General features: G+C 32.5%; 2 protein-coding genes and 1 non-coding gene across 4 annotated transcripts; 2 read left to right on the plus strand and 1 right to left on the minus strand.

The window, feature by feature from the left end:
• Positions 1-4,219: 4,219 nt before the first annotated feature.
• On the minus strand, positions 4,220-10,715 carry LOC136201125 (probable protein phosphatase 2C 26). Of its 2 annotated transcripts, none has more exons than XM_065991710.1 (10): positions 10,479-10,715; positions 10,332-10,411; positions 10,157-10,238; positions 8,839-8,909; positions 7,516-7,595; positions 7,039-7,136; positions 6,322-6,445; positions 6,152-6,234; positions 5,919-5,967; positions 4,220-4,570 (listed from the first exon to the last, which is right to left on the minus strand). In XM_065991710.1, the coding sequence occupies exons 1-10, from the start codon at positions 10,677-10,679 to the stop codon at positions 4,467-4,469; spliced, it is 972 nt and encodes a 323-aa protein (XP_065847782.1). In that variant the 5' UTR covers positions 10,680-10,715; the 3' UTR covers positions 4,220-4,466. The 2 variants fall into 2 exon arrangements, with proteins under 2 accessions (XP_065847782.1, XP_065847781.1); XM_065991709.1 differs by having other exon boundaries at positions 8,839-8,912.
• A 73-nt stretch (positions 10,716-10,788) lies between these two features.
• Positions 10,789-10,859, plus strand: TRNAG-GCC (transfer RNA glycine (anticodon GCC)). Its single transcript has one exon. It is a non-coding gene; the product is annotated as a tRNA-Gly (tRNA).
• A 1,991-nt stretch (positions 10,860-12,850) lies between these two features.
• Positions 12,851-13,620, plus strand: LOC136200443 (uncharacterized). The gene is made up of 2 exons (XM_065990820.1): positions 12,851-12,991; positions 13,065-13,620. The coding sequence occupies exons 1-2, from the start codon at positions 12,946-12,948 to the stop codon at positions 13,529-13,531; spliced, it is 513 nt and encodes a 170-aa protein (XP_065846892.1). The 5' UTR covers positions 12,851-12,945; the 3' UTR covers positions 13,532-13,620.
• The last annotated feature ends 517 nt before the right edge of the window (positions 13,621-14,137 follow it).

Below are 14,137 nucleotides of genomic sequence, written 5' to 3' on the forward strand. Positions count from 1 at the left end.
ACACGTGAAAATACAAAAGCTGCAACGCTCGTGGAGTGTGATAATCAGATCTTTGGCGTGATACGAATTCGGAGAAATGTTTTTACGGTTGCTTCAAGTACGGGGTAAAAAAATTCTCAATTTGGGGTTATGTTTTACAATTGAACAAGTTTAGGGGGTAAGTTGTTACAATTGAAAGTTGGAGGGAGCAGTTGCAACATTTGGACAAGTTCAAGGGTTATTTGTGTATTAGGTCTTATATTTTTGTATTTTCTTAGTCGTGAATAAACAAATTATTATATATTATCTAAAATATAATAATATAAAATGATTTAATATAGAAAAACATTTATATTTGTAATCTATATATTAAAAATAACATTTCAACAACACTATTACTACTTAAAAAACAATTCTTAGAATAAGTAAAAAATAATGTTTATAAGAAATATAATTTATTAAAAACTATGAAATGATGTCCTTCAGCTTTTAAATTATGTCATAAAAACAAGTTGATAACGAAATTAAAGAAAAATATCTAAAAATAATAAATTCAATATACTAATGATCATATGATATTATTTAAAAGCAAATTATAAAAAAAATAATAATTTTAATGGCTGGGCTTAAAAAGTGCATAAGAACATCTTCAAAAGACTTTTAGTGAACTCTCTAAAAATAATATAAAAAATTGACTTTTAGTGATTTAAGAGTGGTTAAGATATATCATCTTCAAATTTAAGGTTATTATTTATTGTTACATTAGCAATGGATTCTGGATTTTGAGGGTTTAGGGTCATGTAGCCATTTTCTTGAACACTTTTTTTGTTCTTTGGCTAACTACGGTATATTTAAGGGATATGGTGCAAATATACCCTTAAAGTTTATAGTTAGGAGTAATTTTATCCATAACGTTTAAAATCGTATAATTTTACCCTTAACATTGGCAGTTAAGAGCAATTCTACCTCTAACGTTGACAAGTTAGGTCAATTTGAAAAATTATTCAACAAACTGTCTTCTCGGTCATGAATCTTGTAATTTCCGCTTCACATGTGTACCACCACTCATTAATAACAGATCACAAACATGATCAAAAGTGAATTAATGAGTGGTGGTACACATGTGAAGCGGAAATTACAAGATTTAAATATTTAGCCAAACTTATAAATATTAATTTTCAATTCTATTATTAAATTATAAAAAAATATGAAATATTTTTTTAGAACCAACTGATATGCAATTGGTGAAGAATAAAGAACAAAATATATGTGTTTTATAATAATGTCGGAAATTGATCTAATTTACGAACGTTAGGGATAAAATTACTCTTGGCTATCAACGTTAGACGTTAGAGGTAAAATTGCTCCTAGCTCTAAACGTTAGAGATATTTTCGCATATTATCCCTATATTTAAAACAAAGCATGTTTGGTTGTTGGGTTTTTTTATATGAAAATCACATTAGATATAAAAATTACAATTACATTATATTACAAAACTTAATTCTAACTCTGTTATTATTTTATAAAAATTATAAAATAAGTATATTTTTATATTCTAATTTATAAATTTTAAACTGCAATTTATAAATTCTAGCTCTAAAAAATATATGCTTTACTTCTAATTTAAAAATTACAATTTTTAAAATATATTAAAAATGGTGATATTTTTGGGGGGAAATTATACAGAAATTCATCTTTTAAAAATTATTTACAACTATGTCAAGTCATAATTTTAGATTATATCAAGCTAGTATAATCAGTACTTTTAATATATTTTAAGGATTAGAATTTATAAATTAGAAGTCTATAATATATTTTCTAGGGTTTATGATTTATGAATTGGAGTCTAGAATTTTTAAATTATGGTGTAAAATTATAATATATAGAAAATAATGACATATTAAAAATTAAATTTAGTGATATGACTTAATTATAAATTTGTACTTAATTATAATATTCATGTATTTTGACCTATGTTTGGTTTAACATGATTCAAATAATGATTTGACACATCTAAATAATTTTTAAAACTTGAATTTTCATGTAAATTTCCCTTTATTGTTTTCATCAGCTCACATAAGGCCCAAATCTGAAAGATGAGTCACGGATTACTTGGTCAGACTTCCGAATGACGTAATAAAAAAATAATATTTTTATATATTAAATATATATAATTAATTTTAAATTATTTTTATAAATTATATATATCTAAAACAAATTATAAACAACTTTTAGTTTGTTATTTTTTGTCAACTTGAGGCTTAAATATATAACGGATAAATGAAGTTTAAAATAACTTGAAATACGTGTATTCTATGTTATGAGATCTTTTTAACGGTATATTATAAACTCAAAACGGATAAATGAGAAATTTATGATTAAAGTGAACCACTTGAAATGGTTTGGAAGAAGATAAAAGCAAATTAAGCATTCTCATCCAAGAGAGGAAAGGAATGAGAATCTCAACTAGTTTATAAGTAAATATCATTCACAAGCCTTTAACTAATTACCAGACGAAATGCCCTCTCACGCGCCAGAGGGTGCAATCAAAGCACCATCGAATTAGGAAAACACTCACATGACGTAGACGATGTGAATGCCTCACTAAAATAAGGTCCCTTAGACCGATCTATTTTTGCTAAAATTATTTTATATATGAAGATTTTATTTAAACATAAGGTCCAAATTGAACCAATCGCTTCAGTCCGAGTTTTATAACATTGATAAAAAAAAAATGGAACATGAATTACTTTGTTTATCTTTGATTGGAATACATTTTACATTTTTAAATGCTTTTTTTTTCTTTTTTATTTATTTATTAAAGGGTCATAATCTCTTATTCAATTTAGGGTTCATAAAATATCACGACCAATCCTATGACCAACCCTATTATTAGTTGATTGTCTAGTGGATATCGTTGGCTTGTTGGTGACGGAAGGTCCATCTGTATCTAGGATGAGCCTTGGATCCCATGTGGTTCTTTTCATGTTACGTCTAATCCTACTTCGTACCTCAATATCCACTATGTTGTAGATATTTGGCTCCCGGGTACTACCTACTAGAACAGTGTGCTCGAGTAAAACATTTTCCTATCCCTTTTGGAACACGTATTCCATTTCTTCTTATCATTTTAAAAATAATAGCAACTCATATAACAAAAGAAATTTTCTTTTACCTAATTCTTTTCAAAACATTTTATTTTCCAACACCTAGGTATAATATTATATTGTTTTATACATTAAAGGGACAAGGGCACATTTTGAATATAGAAAATTGACTCAATTCTAGCAAATTCCAAGAGGATCTTTTTGGAACAAAAGCAGGTTCAAACTTTGGAGAGGTAAAAAGGAAAAAAATGAAAAAAAAAAAAAAAAGATTTGGAATTTAGTACACTCTATCAGTGACGAATACAAGATTATTCAGTTGGGGAGGCCGATTTTACACGTGGTGTGTAAATTTTTTTGTTTTTTTTTTGCTAAATTGGTGTCTAATAGAAAAAATTCGGATTTAGAGAGCGTCTAATAGACCAAAAAAATTAGAAATTTAGATTTAAGAAAAACCTAATGGGCCAAATTTTTTTAGAAATTTGGACTTAGAGATGACCTAAGAGCAGTGGCGGATCCAGGATTTGAGGGAGGGGGGCAAATTCTATGTAAATTTTTTTTAGAGTAATATTTGTTGCCAAGAGCAAAAATACCCCTAACATTTTGGGTGAGGAGCAATTTTACCCCTAACGTCTAAAATACTATTATAATATACAGTCATTTTTTTTCTTTATTTTGCACCAATTGCATATCAATTTGTTCTAAAAAAAATGATATAATGTTTTTTATAATTTAATAATAAAATTGGAGATTAATATTTATAAATTCGGTGAATTTTTTGAATTTTTTTTGTCTAATTCGTACAAAAGACAATATATTTTTAATATTTTTTTCACATCAACATATGTTTGTGATTTGTTAACAAGCTAAAAAATTGAAATTTTGGATTTAGAGAGGACTTAATAGGACCTGAGCCAATTTTAGATACTAATATAACATCCGAGCTAAATTTCTTGGAAACAACGGGACCGAAATCACCACAACCTTAAATTTTGTAGAAACAGAAAGACCGAAACTATTCGTGACCATGATGGTTCCAGCAACCGGAGAAGCCAGGACCCCTGGCCCCCGCTATCTCCGCCCCTGCACCCTGCTATAGAAAAAGAAAATTCCAGCTATGCCTATTACACAACAATTGCATAAAACCTTACCAAATGGCTATTTAATTTGTCAATGAATATGTTCTTGTGAAGAAGTGTATTTCTTGTACTTGTTTCAGGAAAAAAATTAGAATATTTCGGTAGGAATACATTTCACGAATCAATTAATATTACATTTACATTTTTTTTTTCCTTTTACACCAATCATTTTTCATGTACTGATATACAAAACTAACTTGATTGGTTGGTTGAGTGTTTACTCTCGGAGTACTATAAAAAAATTCAGGAAGTTGTGGGAAGATGATATTCAAAGTGAGTTTTGTCTTCTGAATCCGATGAACTCATAACTCGACCAACAACCACCGTGATATCATCAAGCTTTCCACCTGCTCGTTATCAAACTTAATTAGCTTTTGTATCAAAGGATAATTAAAGGATTAATTGTGCAGACGGTCACTGAAGTTCGAGTTAGTTCTACAAATGTTATTAAACTTTATTTTTTTAATAAAATCATTGAACTTCACATTTGATTTCAGTAAAATCATTTCGATTAATTTATATACAAACAAACTCACCAAATTGTTGACGTGACAGTTGACTGTATACAAGCCGAGCATCATGAAAGACAATAATACGATTTCTTAAAATATTTGTGTGGATTAAAGTGTGCCACATGGCACACTAGTAGCCGTCATATGTCATGTCCCCCGTAAAACTTTGAGATGTCTAGCGTGACTTTGTGCGACATAAACATTCCAATGTGTTATTGTACAAAAATTGGTCGGAATAACTAAGCATAAAGTACAAATTTAGTTCTATAGTTATTGGGGGGAGCGGATTTAGCCTTCACGTATGAAATAGTGCAATCTTAAGTCTAACGTTTTCAAACCTTATAAACGAAACTGGTTTTTTTATTAACATAATTGTGCGATTTCAAGCCCGATAAGATGACCAGAACGCATGGAGATTACAGGCTGGCCAAAACATGAAAAAAAAAAACACATTCTTAACTAATTAGGTTTGAAATTGCATCGTTTGGTAAACGATAGGCTTAAGATTGCATTATTTTCTATGTAGAAGCTAAATTTGTATGTGAAATCATTGATTTTATTGAAAGAAAATGCAGTTCACTTATCTTTTGTGAAATAAATCCTAAATTTCAAGGGTAAATTACACCCATGGTCACTGAACTTTACCCATTTTAACATTGTGGTCAGTGAACTTCAATTCCTAACAGTATGGTCACTAGACTTTCCACTTTTTAACACCGGTGGCCACTCAACATCTCAAAACGACTGTTGACGGTATCAAAACAAAAAATTAGTAGAGTTAATGATATTCTAGGGAACTTTAATTCTTGAAAATTTTCGTTTTGAGTTTAGGTGTTATTTGGCTAGGAAAGAAAGTGAATTTTTAGAAAAAGAAAGCTACAAAAAAGGTGATTTTGAAAAATAAAAAATGTGGTTTCATGGTAAATGTCGTTCTAGACAACTTTAATTTTTGAATATTTTCATTTTAAGGTCGTTAACAATCATTTTGAGGAGTTAGTGGTCACCTGTATTAAAAAGTGTAAGGTTCTGTGTTCATACCGTTAAGAATTGAAGTTCAGTGACCACACTGTTAAAATAAGTAAGTTCAGTGGCCATGGGTGTAATTTACCCTAAATTTCAATGATCATCGATACATTTTTACCTGATAACGAAATTCACGATAGAATAACAAATCAAATCATACCTGTAAGCTTCCTCCCCAAAATTTTCTTCCACAAAGGAACATCAAAACCCTGTTGTTAACAAAATGTTTTGAAAGAGTTTACACTTGTCCCAAACACAAAATCTTAGTTGATTAAGAAAACTTCTAGAATGGTCCGGGAGCATTCAGATGATGACACGTCAGCACAACTGCTAATGTATCACCATTTGAGTGGTCGAAGACCCGTCGATCCCGGACGTTGAAAATGGGCTCACCTTGGATCTGGCTTCCAATGCATATGGAGATTCGAACTCGGAATCCGTTGAATGAATGTTTGCTAAGTTAGCTAATGCCTTTGCTAGCAATGAAATTGAATCTCAGTTAGAAAAAACATCAAACATGTTGAAATCTCCTGTAACATAGAAATTGAACAATGAAATCATACCAGCCTCAGCTACAGAAGTGTGCTTGGCCATTGTTGAAACAATCTCCTCGTTGAAAACGTTGTCAAAAAGTCCATCTGAACCCATTACTATGGTGTCTCCCTCCATTAATTCCACTTTGCTAACCTATACGCATAAGATTATTTGGAAATTAGAACATAGCATGACTAATATAGTAGCAATTGGAAAAGGAAATGATAAAATCATACGTAACCCCCTAAAGCTATCCATTTTGGTCACTTTGCCTTCCGAACTTAAAGGATAACCCATCAGCCACTCTAACTCTTTGAAAGTGACATAGCGTGTCCTTATTTGTCTTCAATCAGAAAAAAATTTACCACTCGCCTTTCAGTTGACTTCCTATAAAAAAAAAAAAAAATTTACATTTTACCCCTTCTTAGGGCATATTCTGCAATAGCCTCTAAACTCATACACACTTTTAAATATCATCCCCAGAGGCCATGTTGCAAATTTTTATAAAAGCAAAAGACACATTGCATATGGGAAGTCAACCGAAAGGCGAGTGGTACTTATGGTCAACATCTTCTCCGATTGAAGAAAAATAAGGGATGCGCTAGGTTACTTTCGGAGAGCTAGAGTTGCTAATGATTTGTCCCTTAAGCTCGGAGCGCAAAGTGACCAAAATGGTCAACTTTAGGGGCTCCGTATGGTTTAGGCTTAAACTGAATCAAACCATTTTAGATAAAGAATGATCATACCATTGCATCAATGTATGTCTGGCCAACCATTTCTGAGCTTAATTGGTATGGACAATCAAAATAATGCTCTTGAGGTGATGACGCAAAAATAATTTGACCTGTATTTATAGCAAGTGCTGAATTGCTTTCTCTTATTTCTAGAGTAAAACCAAAAACATAGAATCCTGATGAACCTATGAAGCACTGACACGGATTCATATGGTACAAATACAAAAACAACATTTTTAAAAATATGAGATACGGGTCCGCGGGGACCACTGTTATCAAACTCAGAGACACCAATCACTCGAATTCTGATCCACGAAGAGTTTATTCTGCATTCCTCAAGTGTTCTCAAAATGTCCTCATGTTAAAGAAAAGACAGTTTTGGCTTGTCTGTGTCCCAGACACATATATATTAACCTCTTAAAAGTGTCGGGGCTTCGTAATTAACAACAGAAAGCTGAAAGAGAAATTTCTGTGAAGTAGCATACATACCTCCACGGATTATTCTAAGTCCACAATCTCCAACATTGGCAATCTTTAAGATTCCATGTTTCTCCAGCATGGCAACAATTCTATTTAACCAACCATACTTCACATGTCAATAAACTATAGATTAGATTATCCACCAGAAAATGGATAAAGGGGATATGATACTAACGTTTTTGAAGAAGTGCGGATTTAACCTTCACATATGAAAGAGTGCAAATTTAATCCTAACGTTTCAAAGCAAGATCAATTTTAGCCCTATGTTACCGAAATTTTGAAAAAGCTGGTTTGACTGTTATTTAATGGTCACATCAGTTGTTCCAAACAAGTTTGTCGATAAACTGAACCAGTTTCATAATTTTTTGTTGGTTATTTGTAACTATATTCGTAACACAGTAAACATTTTATACACTTTTAAAACTGTGATTAATTTATATGTGGAAGACTTAGTTGTTAACATTTTAAAACACAATCTTTGTAAATGTGTTAGCAAGACCTTAATATCTTAGACATAATTAATATTTGGAAGATTCGATGTGACAGTAATTAATATTTGGAAGATTCGATGTGACAGTTATTTCAAACCAGCCTTTTCAAAATTTTCAGTAACATATAGCTAAAACTGATCTTGCTTAGAGACGTTGTGGTTAAATTTGGACCATTTTATACGTTAGGGCCAAATCCGCACTTCACCGAAAACTTTAAGGTTAAATTTGATTGTTATCCCATGGATAAAGTGTAAAATTTGGCCCTTTAAATGAACTTTAGTCTAGACATTTTTAGTCAAATTAGTCCAACAATAACAGTCAGTTTTCTAATATTGACATAGCTGATTAAGGGCATGTTTAGTTTAAAGTTGTTCATATTACTGTTTGTTGTTGTTATTGTTAGTTGTTTATTATTTGTTATTATTGGTAGTTAGTAGAAATTAGTTGATTTTTCTTCCAAAATAGCTATCAGTTTTGAGTAAAAAAACAAAAACAAAAAAATCTACAAAAAGGAGAATCAAACCTGCACTAATTTGAACAAAATGACAAGTGAAAGACCAAATTGGTAAGTAAAGATCATTTTTGGTAAATTGATTATGCAAGTAAGTTGAATGCCAAATTGAGGCTTTACTGTAACGATCTGGTATTGAGAGGACCGTGTTAGGGTGCAATGAGAAAGGAACCACCTTAAAGGATGAAGATAGGGGAAAAAATGAATTGAATCGCACATCGGAAATGAAAAGCAAACGCATTTTAAATCTCTCAGTCGCAATAGTTGGATTTCAATCAAAGTGCACAATATTTATATTGTATTGGACAAGAAAACTACATATGAACTTACACAGTAGCTGAACCTGTTGAAGAAGTAGCAGCATGTGCTTTTTTTAAGAGAATCTGGGGTTCATAGTTCACCTGCTACAAGTGAAATTTGCAGGTATCACACTAAGTTAATCAACTTTATCAGAAGCCAAAATATTAGGATAAGTTTAGCTCTATGATTATTTAGGGAGAATAATTATAGATCCAAAGTATAAAACCCTATAATATTACCACTAAATTTTGTAGATTGAACAATTTCAGACTCCACTAACGACAGATCTAACAGAAAGCCATTTTCCATTAATTTGGTTCCATGTTTGCACCATCTTAGCTCTACCAGCTTTCACGTGGTGGAACCAAAAGTTAGTGCTAAATTTGTATGTGGAGCTATGTTGCATGGATACGAACACTGAGACGGAAACGGACACCAGAAACGTTATTTCTAAAACATAACCTTCATAAAATAGCCTTCAAAAGAAGGCGGACAGAACACGAAACGTGTAAACACTGCTAAAAAGAGGAGTGTACGTGCAACATAAGTGGAGTGCAAATTTGTACTCACCAATGGTCATGGACTAAATTTATACCTTAAATTGCACAAACATGACACCAAATTAATAGAAAATTGACTTCTGTTAGATCAGTCTGAAATCATTCCATCCACCTATTTGCACAGAAACTCTTCTTCATTGGCGTTTAAGCATTCCTTATCCGCTTCCGTTTTAGTTTCTTTTGTTTCTGATATCGTATTTAATGAAGGCCTGGACAAGTGGAACAATAAGGAGCTTTAGACAAAAAGCATAACCACCAAGACACGTGTCCCAATCACAAGACTGGATTCCAAAGTTACGCTCTTAATCCCTAAGTAGCGTCACAATTTCCGGTAAAGGGAAGACATGCACAAAAGCGCACGGAATATACAACACGTGGAAAGCTACTCAATAATAGTTACTTTTCATTTATCTATAAATAGTCATTCATAATACTTTCTACGTAATAAACACACTGACTTAAGCATCTGAGAAGGGACGCAGTCCCCTCTCTGAGGGTTTGTTCATTCTATTCAGGTGATTTCAGCTCAGCTTGATCAACCTATTCCGTAGATTGACGAACATCAGTTTCCATTAGCCTTTCCTAGCTATAACTTTTTAGAAGTAACGTTTTTCAAAGTCCGTTTCCACTACGGTTTCAGTTTCAGTTTCCGTTTCTGTGCAACATAGTCATTCACAAAACGTTAACACTAACATTACACGGTTATGCACAGTCTTATCCCCAGTAACTAATCTTATCCCCAAAATATATAATTTTATGAAGAAATAAACAAAAACGATGACACAAACCTCTTCATCTCTCAGAAAAGACAAAGCATTAGCCATTAATTCTCGAGGAAACAATGAAGGATCCACATTCTCTTCAGCCCAACTACCAATAAATTCAAACAGAATCAAAACAAGCTGTCCAAATCATTCAACACACAATAATAAAATTGCTATAACAAACATATGAATTTCATACCCAGATACTCCATCAGCAACAGCAATAACTCCGCCATTGTAGCTGCTAACAAGAAGTGCATCTTCTCCGCCTCTTTCAATCTATCACAATCTTAAGATCAATTCGAACTAAATTATACTGAAAATTAAGAAATTGAATGTCTTATACCTTGTTCGGATGTGGAATGAGGTGAGTTCCGACACTAAATTGAAAAGAATTAGCTAACTGAACAGGATTGAGTTGAGATGAAGGTAAACAGAAGCAGTTGTTCTTCCTTAGATTGCAATTTCTGGTTGGATTAGGAACTGAGGAGCAAAATAAAGGGTGGGTAGAACATGAAATTGAATCCCGCAGAATGGGAATTGCCATTTCAGGCTCTCCTGCTGCAACTTTGCCGGATTGAAGTGTTTGAGGCTCGAAATAACTTGAACAGACCTTCTAAGAGTTAAATATTATACTTATCGATTTTCTCTCAACAGCACCAGTGGTCTAGTGGTAGAATAGTACCCTGCCACGGTACAGACCCGGGTTCGATTCCCGGCTGGTGCAAGTTCGTTTTTAAATTTTTTAAGATTTCTTTTTTCTTTTATTCCCGCAAAAATTCATACCAGGCTCATCATGATTCTATTTTTGTGGATTTTGCTCCTTATTTTTAATTTCAATATATTATTAAGCCTTTAATTTTTTATTTGTAGTCATATTTAACGTTTTGGATCAGGAATAATTTTACGCCTAACGTCTAAAATTGTGTAATTTTACCCCTAACGTTGATAAATTGGATCAATTTCAGACATTATTATAAAACACATTTACTTTTGTTCCGTATTCTGTAGCAATTGCATAACAATTTGTTCTAAAAAAGGATTTCATGTTTTTTATAATTTAATAATAGGATTGAAGATTAATATTTATAAATTCGGTGAATTTTTTGAATTTTTTTATCTGTATCGTACAAAAAGATAGTATATTTTTTCACATCCCGACATATGTTTGTGATTTGTTACGGATAAAATGACGCAAGTGTAGATGACAAGATTCATGACCGAAAAGACAATTTAATGAATTATTTCCAAATTGACCCAATTTATCAACATTAGGGGTAAAATTGCTCATGACTTCCAACGTTAGAAGTAAAATTGCACAAATTTAGATGTTAGGGGTAAAATTACTCCTGACTCAAAATGTTAAGAGTATTTTTGTACCTTAACCCTTATTAGAATAATCAATTTTGAATATAAAAATCGGTTAACGGAACGTATTCATTTCATATGATTCGAAATTTACAGGAAAAGAAAATAACCTCCAATATTGACAGTAAAAAATAATTTCACTTTTAACATTCAAAATTAGGGATGACAACGGGTAAGGTACCTGCGGGTAATGCCAATTTCAAACTCTTATCCATTTAATTTTTAATTACTCGTACCCGTCACATTATCCTAACGAATATACTTTTTACATCTCATACCCGTCCCATTTAATTCGCGAGTACCCTTATTCGTTAAGAACCAATGCATAAAACAAAAAATATTACAAATTTAACAAAGTATAAACTTAATAAATCATCCATCTAAAAATTGAATAAATTGAACTTTAATCAATAAAAATAAAGTAGCTTAATGGTCTCACCTAATGGTTGAATAACAAAAAACTAAGTTGTTAGTTGAGGCACGAATTTCCTAATCAATTTATCAAAGCCCACATCCTATTATCGGCTCGACAGGAGCTTGCCAACTAGTAGTCTACATGGACTAATCATGTTATGAAAGGACATACGGTGACATCTAGCATCTCACTCCAATAAAAACCCAAAGTCAGTCATCTTGCGTGTAACGTCGATGTAACTGTGTTCCAAGAAGGGGGATACTCCTCAATCGACTTTTTGCTTAGGAATAACGAGGGCTCGTGCATTTACGCTCTCCATGCTCCATTAGATGGTTTCTACAAGCATGCCCTACCTGAAGCCATAACCAGTCGTGAAACATTATAATGGATCAAGACCAACAATTACAACAATGTCTTTGTTCGCTCGGACTGCTCATCTGCAGTTCAAGCTATCAGTCAGACATCTCACCAGCTATCGTGTTTATATGATGTGATCTCTGATTATGTCTTGTTAATTAGAGAATCAGGAAATGTTTCATTTTGTTTTGTTAAACGTTCAACGAACTCTACGACTCATTATCTTACCCGAGCTATGAGTTCTTTATCTATTCGTTGAGGGAGGGTTTATCTCCCTCCATTTTTACTTTTTTTTTTCTTTTTTTTTTGTTGATTCCAATTAATAAAAGCGATTTTCTTAAAAACTAATCACCAAGTATATGTCTTAAAAATAAAGGTTTAAATCCATTAAAATTAAAAATTAGAGACCTTAGATAACTTATGAAGTGTAAATGACAAGATTTATGACCGAGAAGACAGTTTGGTGAATTATTTCTCAAACGGACTCAAATTATCAATGTTAAGTTAAAATTATTCTTGACTACAAACGTTACGGATAGAATTACATAATTTTAAACGTTGGGATAAAATTACTCATTTTTACACCTTTAACCCTTAGATTTATTTTGGATCGTCTCTTACCTACTTGCGACTTGCGAGTCTTATTTTATCTTTTTCGACGACATCTCTAGCCATGAATGCTACCTCCATCTCTACTGCTGCTCCTGATCTCTCTCAAGGTGATTTTTCTTTCTCAAAAATAAAATTATAGCATCTCTATTATGATCTTCATCAATCTGATTCATGTTGCAGATAACAACAGCGGAAGCGATTCCGACACAAATACTGATGTAGCGCCTCCGGCGGCTGAATACTACCAGCCGATCTCATCCATGGATGACGACGATGACTCGAGCCATGCCAACTCCGATGAAGAACACCGTAGTGATGTTGTGGAAAATGGAATTTCGTCTCTTCATCTAAACGGCGACGTCGAGCAGAAGATGAGCAGCGACGATGAGGAGGAGGAGGAGGAGGAGGAGGAGGAGAGAATTGGAGAGGCGGATGATTCGGCGATTTCAAGGGCTTTTAGAGAGGATGAAAGTCGAAGAAATGCGCCTTTGTCGGCGGAGAATGCAACGCGAGTTAGGGAAGCAATGCGTGGGATCTCGTTTGGAGGATCGGTTCCTGATTGGATCGGTCGAGTTCCTGAGGATCAATGGCTCAATCATCTGCGCGGTTTGAGAGAAACGACCACCCAATCTTCCAACTTCCGGTGAAATTTAATTTGTTTGTTGATGCTTTGGATGTATGGATTGTTGAGATCTTGAATGCCTAGCAAAGCAAATGAAATTAACTTTATTTTTCAGTGGAAGTACTGCTAATTTCAGTCATGAATACTTAACCAGTGAAGTTAATTTTGTGTTAATTAGTTCTATAACATGATTGAAATTGAATTAAGCAAAAAGAATTTTGAGATTTATGAACATTTTGATTCGTTTAGCACAGAAAGTTGTGTATTTTTGTGGATTAAGTCGTCAAAATAGTTTCAATGTAAAAGTTTTGGGTAAATTACACCGATGGCCTCTGATCTTTACCCATTCAAATTTGAACATTTCATTAATTAAAAATTATTATTGTCCCATACATATGTATTTTGCAAGTTTTTAAAGACAATATAGTCCACACATACAAAACATCACAATTAGAGTAATTATTAGCAGAGATTTCATTTCAAAAAAAAAATTTCGTAAAATTAATGTATATCAATTTCTAAATCTGTATCACTCCAAGAGAGTTAAAATGGCTATTTCTCAAAAACTTTTAGGGTAAATTACACCCATGGCTACTGATCTTTACCCATTTAACATTATGGCCATACTGTT

Source organism: Euphorbia lathyris, chromosome 7 (assembly GCF_963576675.1).
Source record: "Euphorbia lathyris chromosome 7, ddEupLath1.1, whole genome shotgun sequence".
Classification (NCBI taxonomy): Eukaryota; Viridiplantae; Streptophyta; class Magnoliopsida; order Malpighiales; family Euphorbiaceae; genus Euphorbia; species Euphorbia lathyris.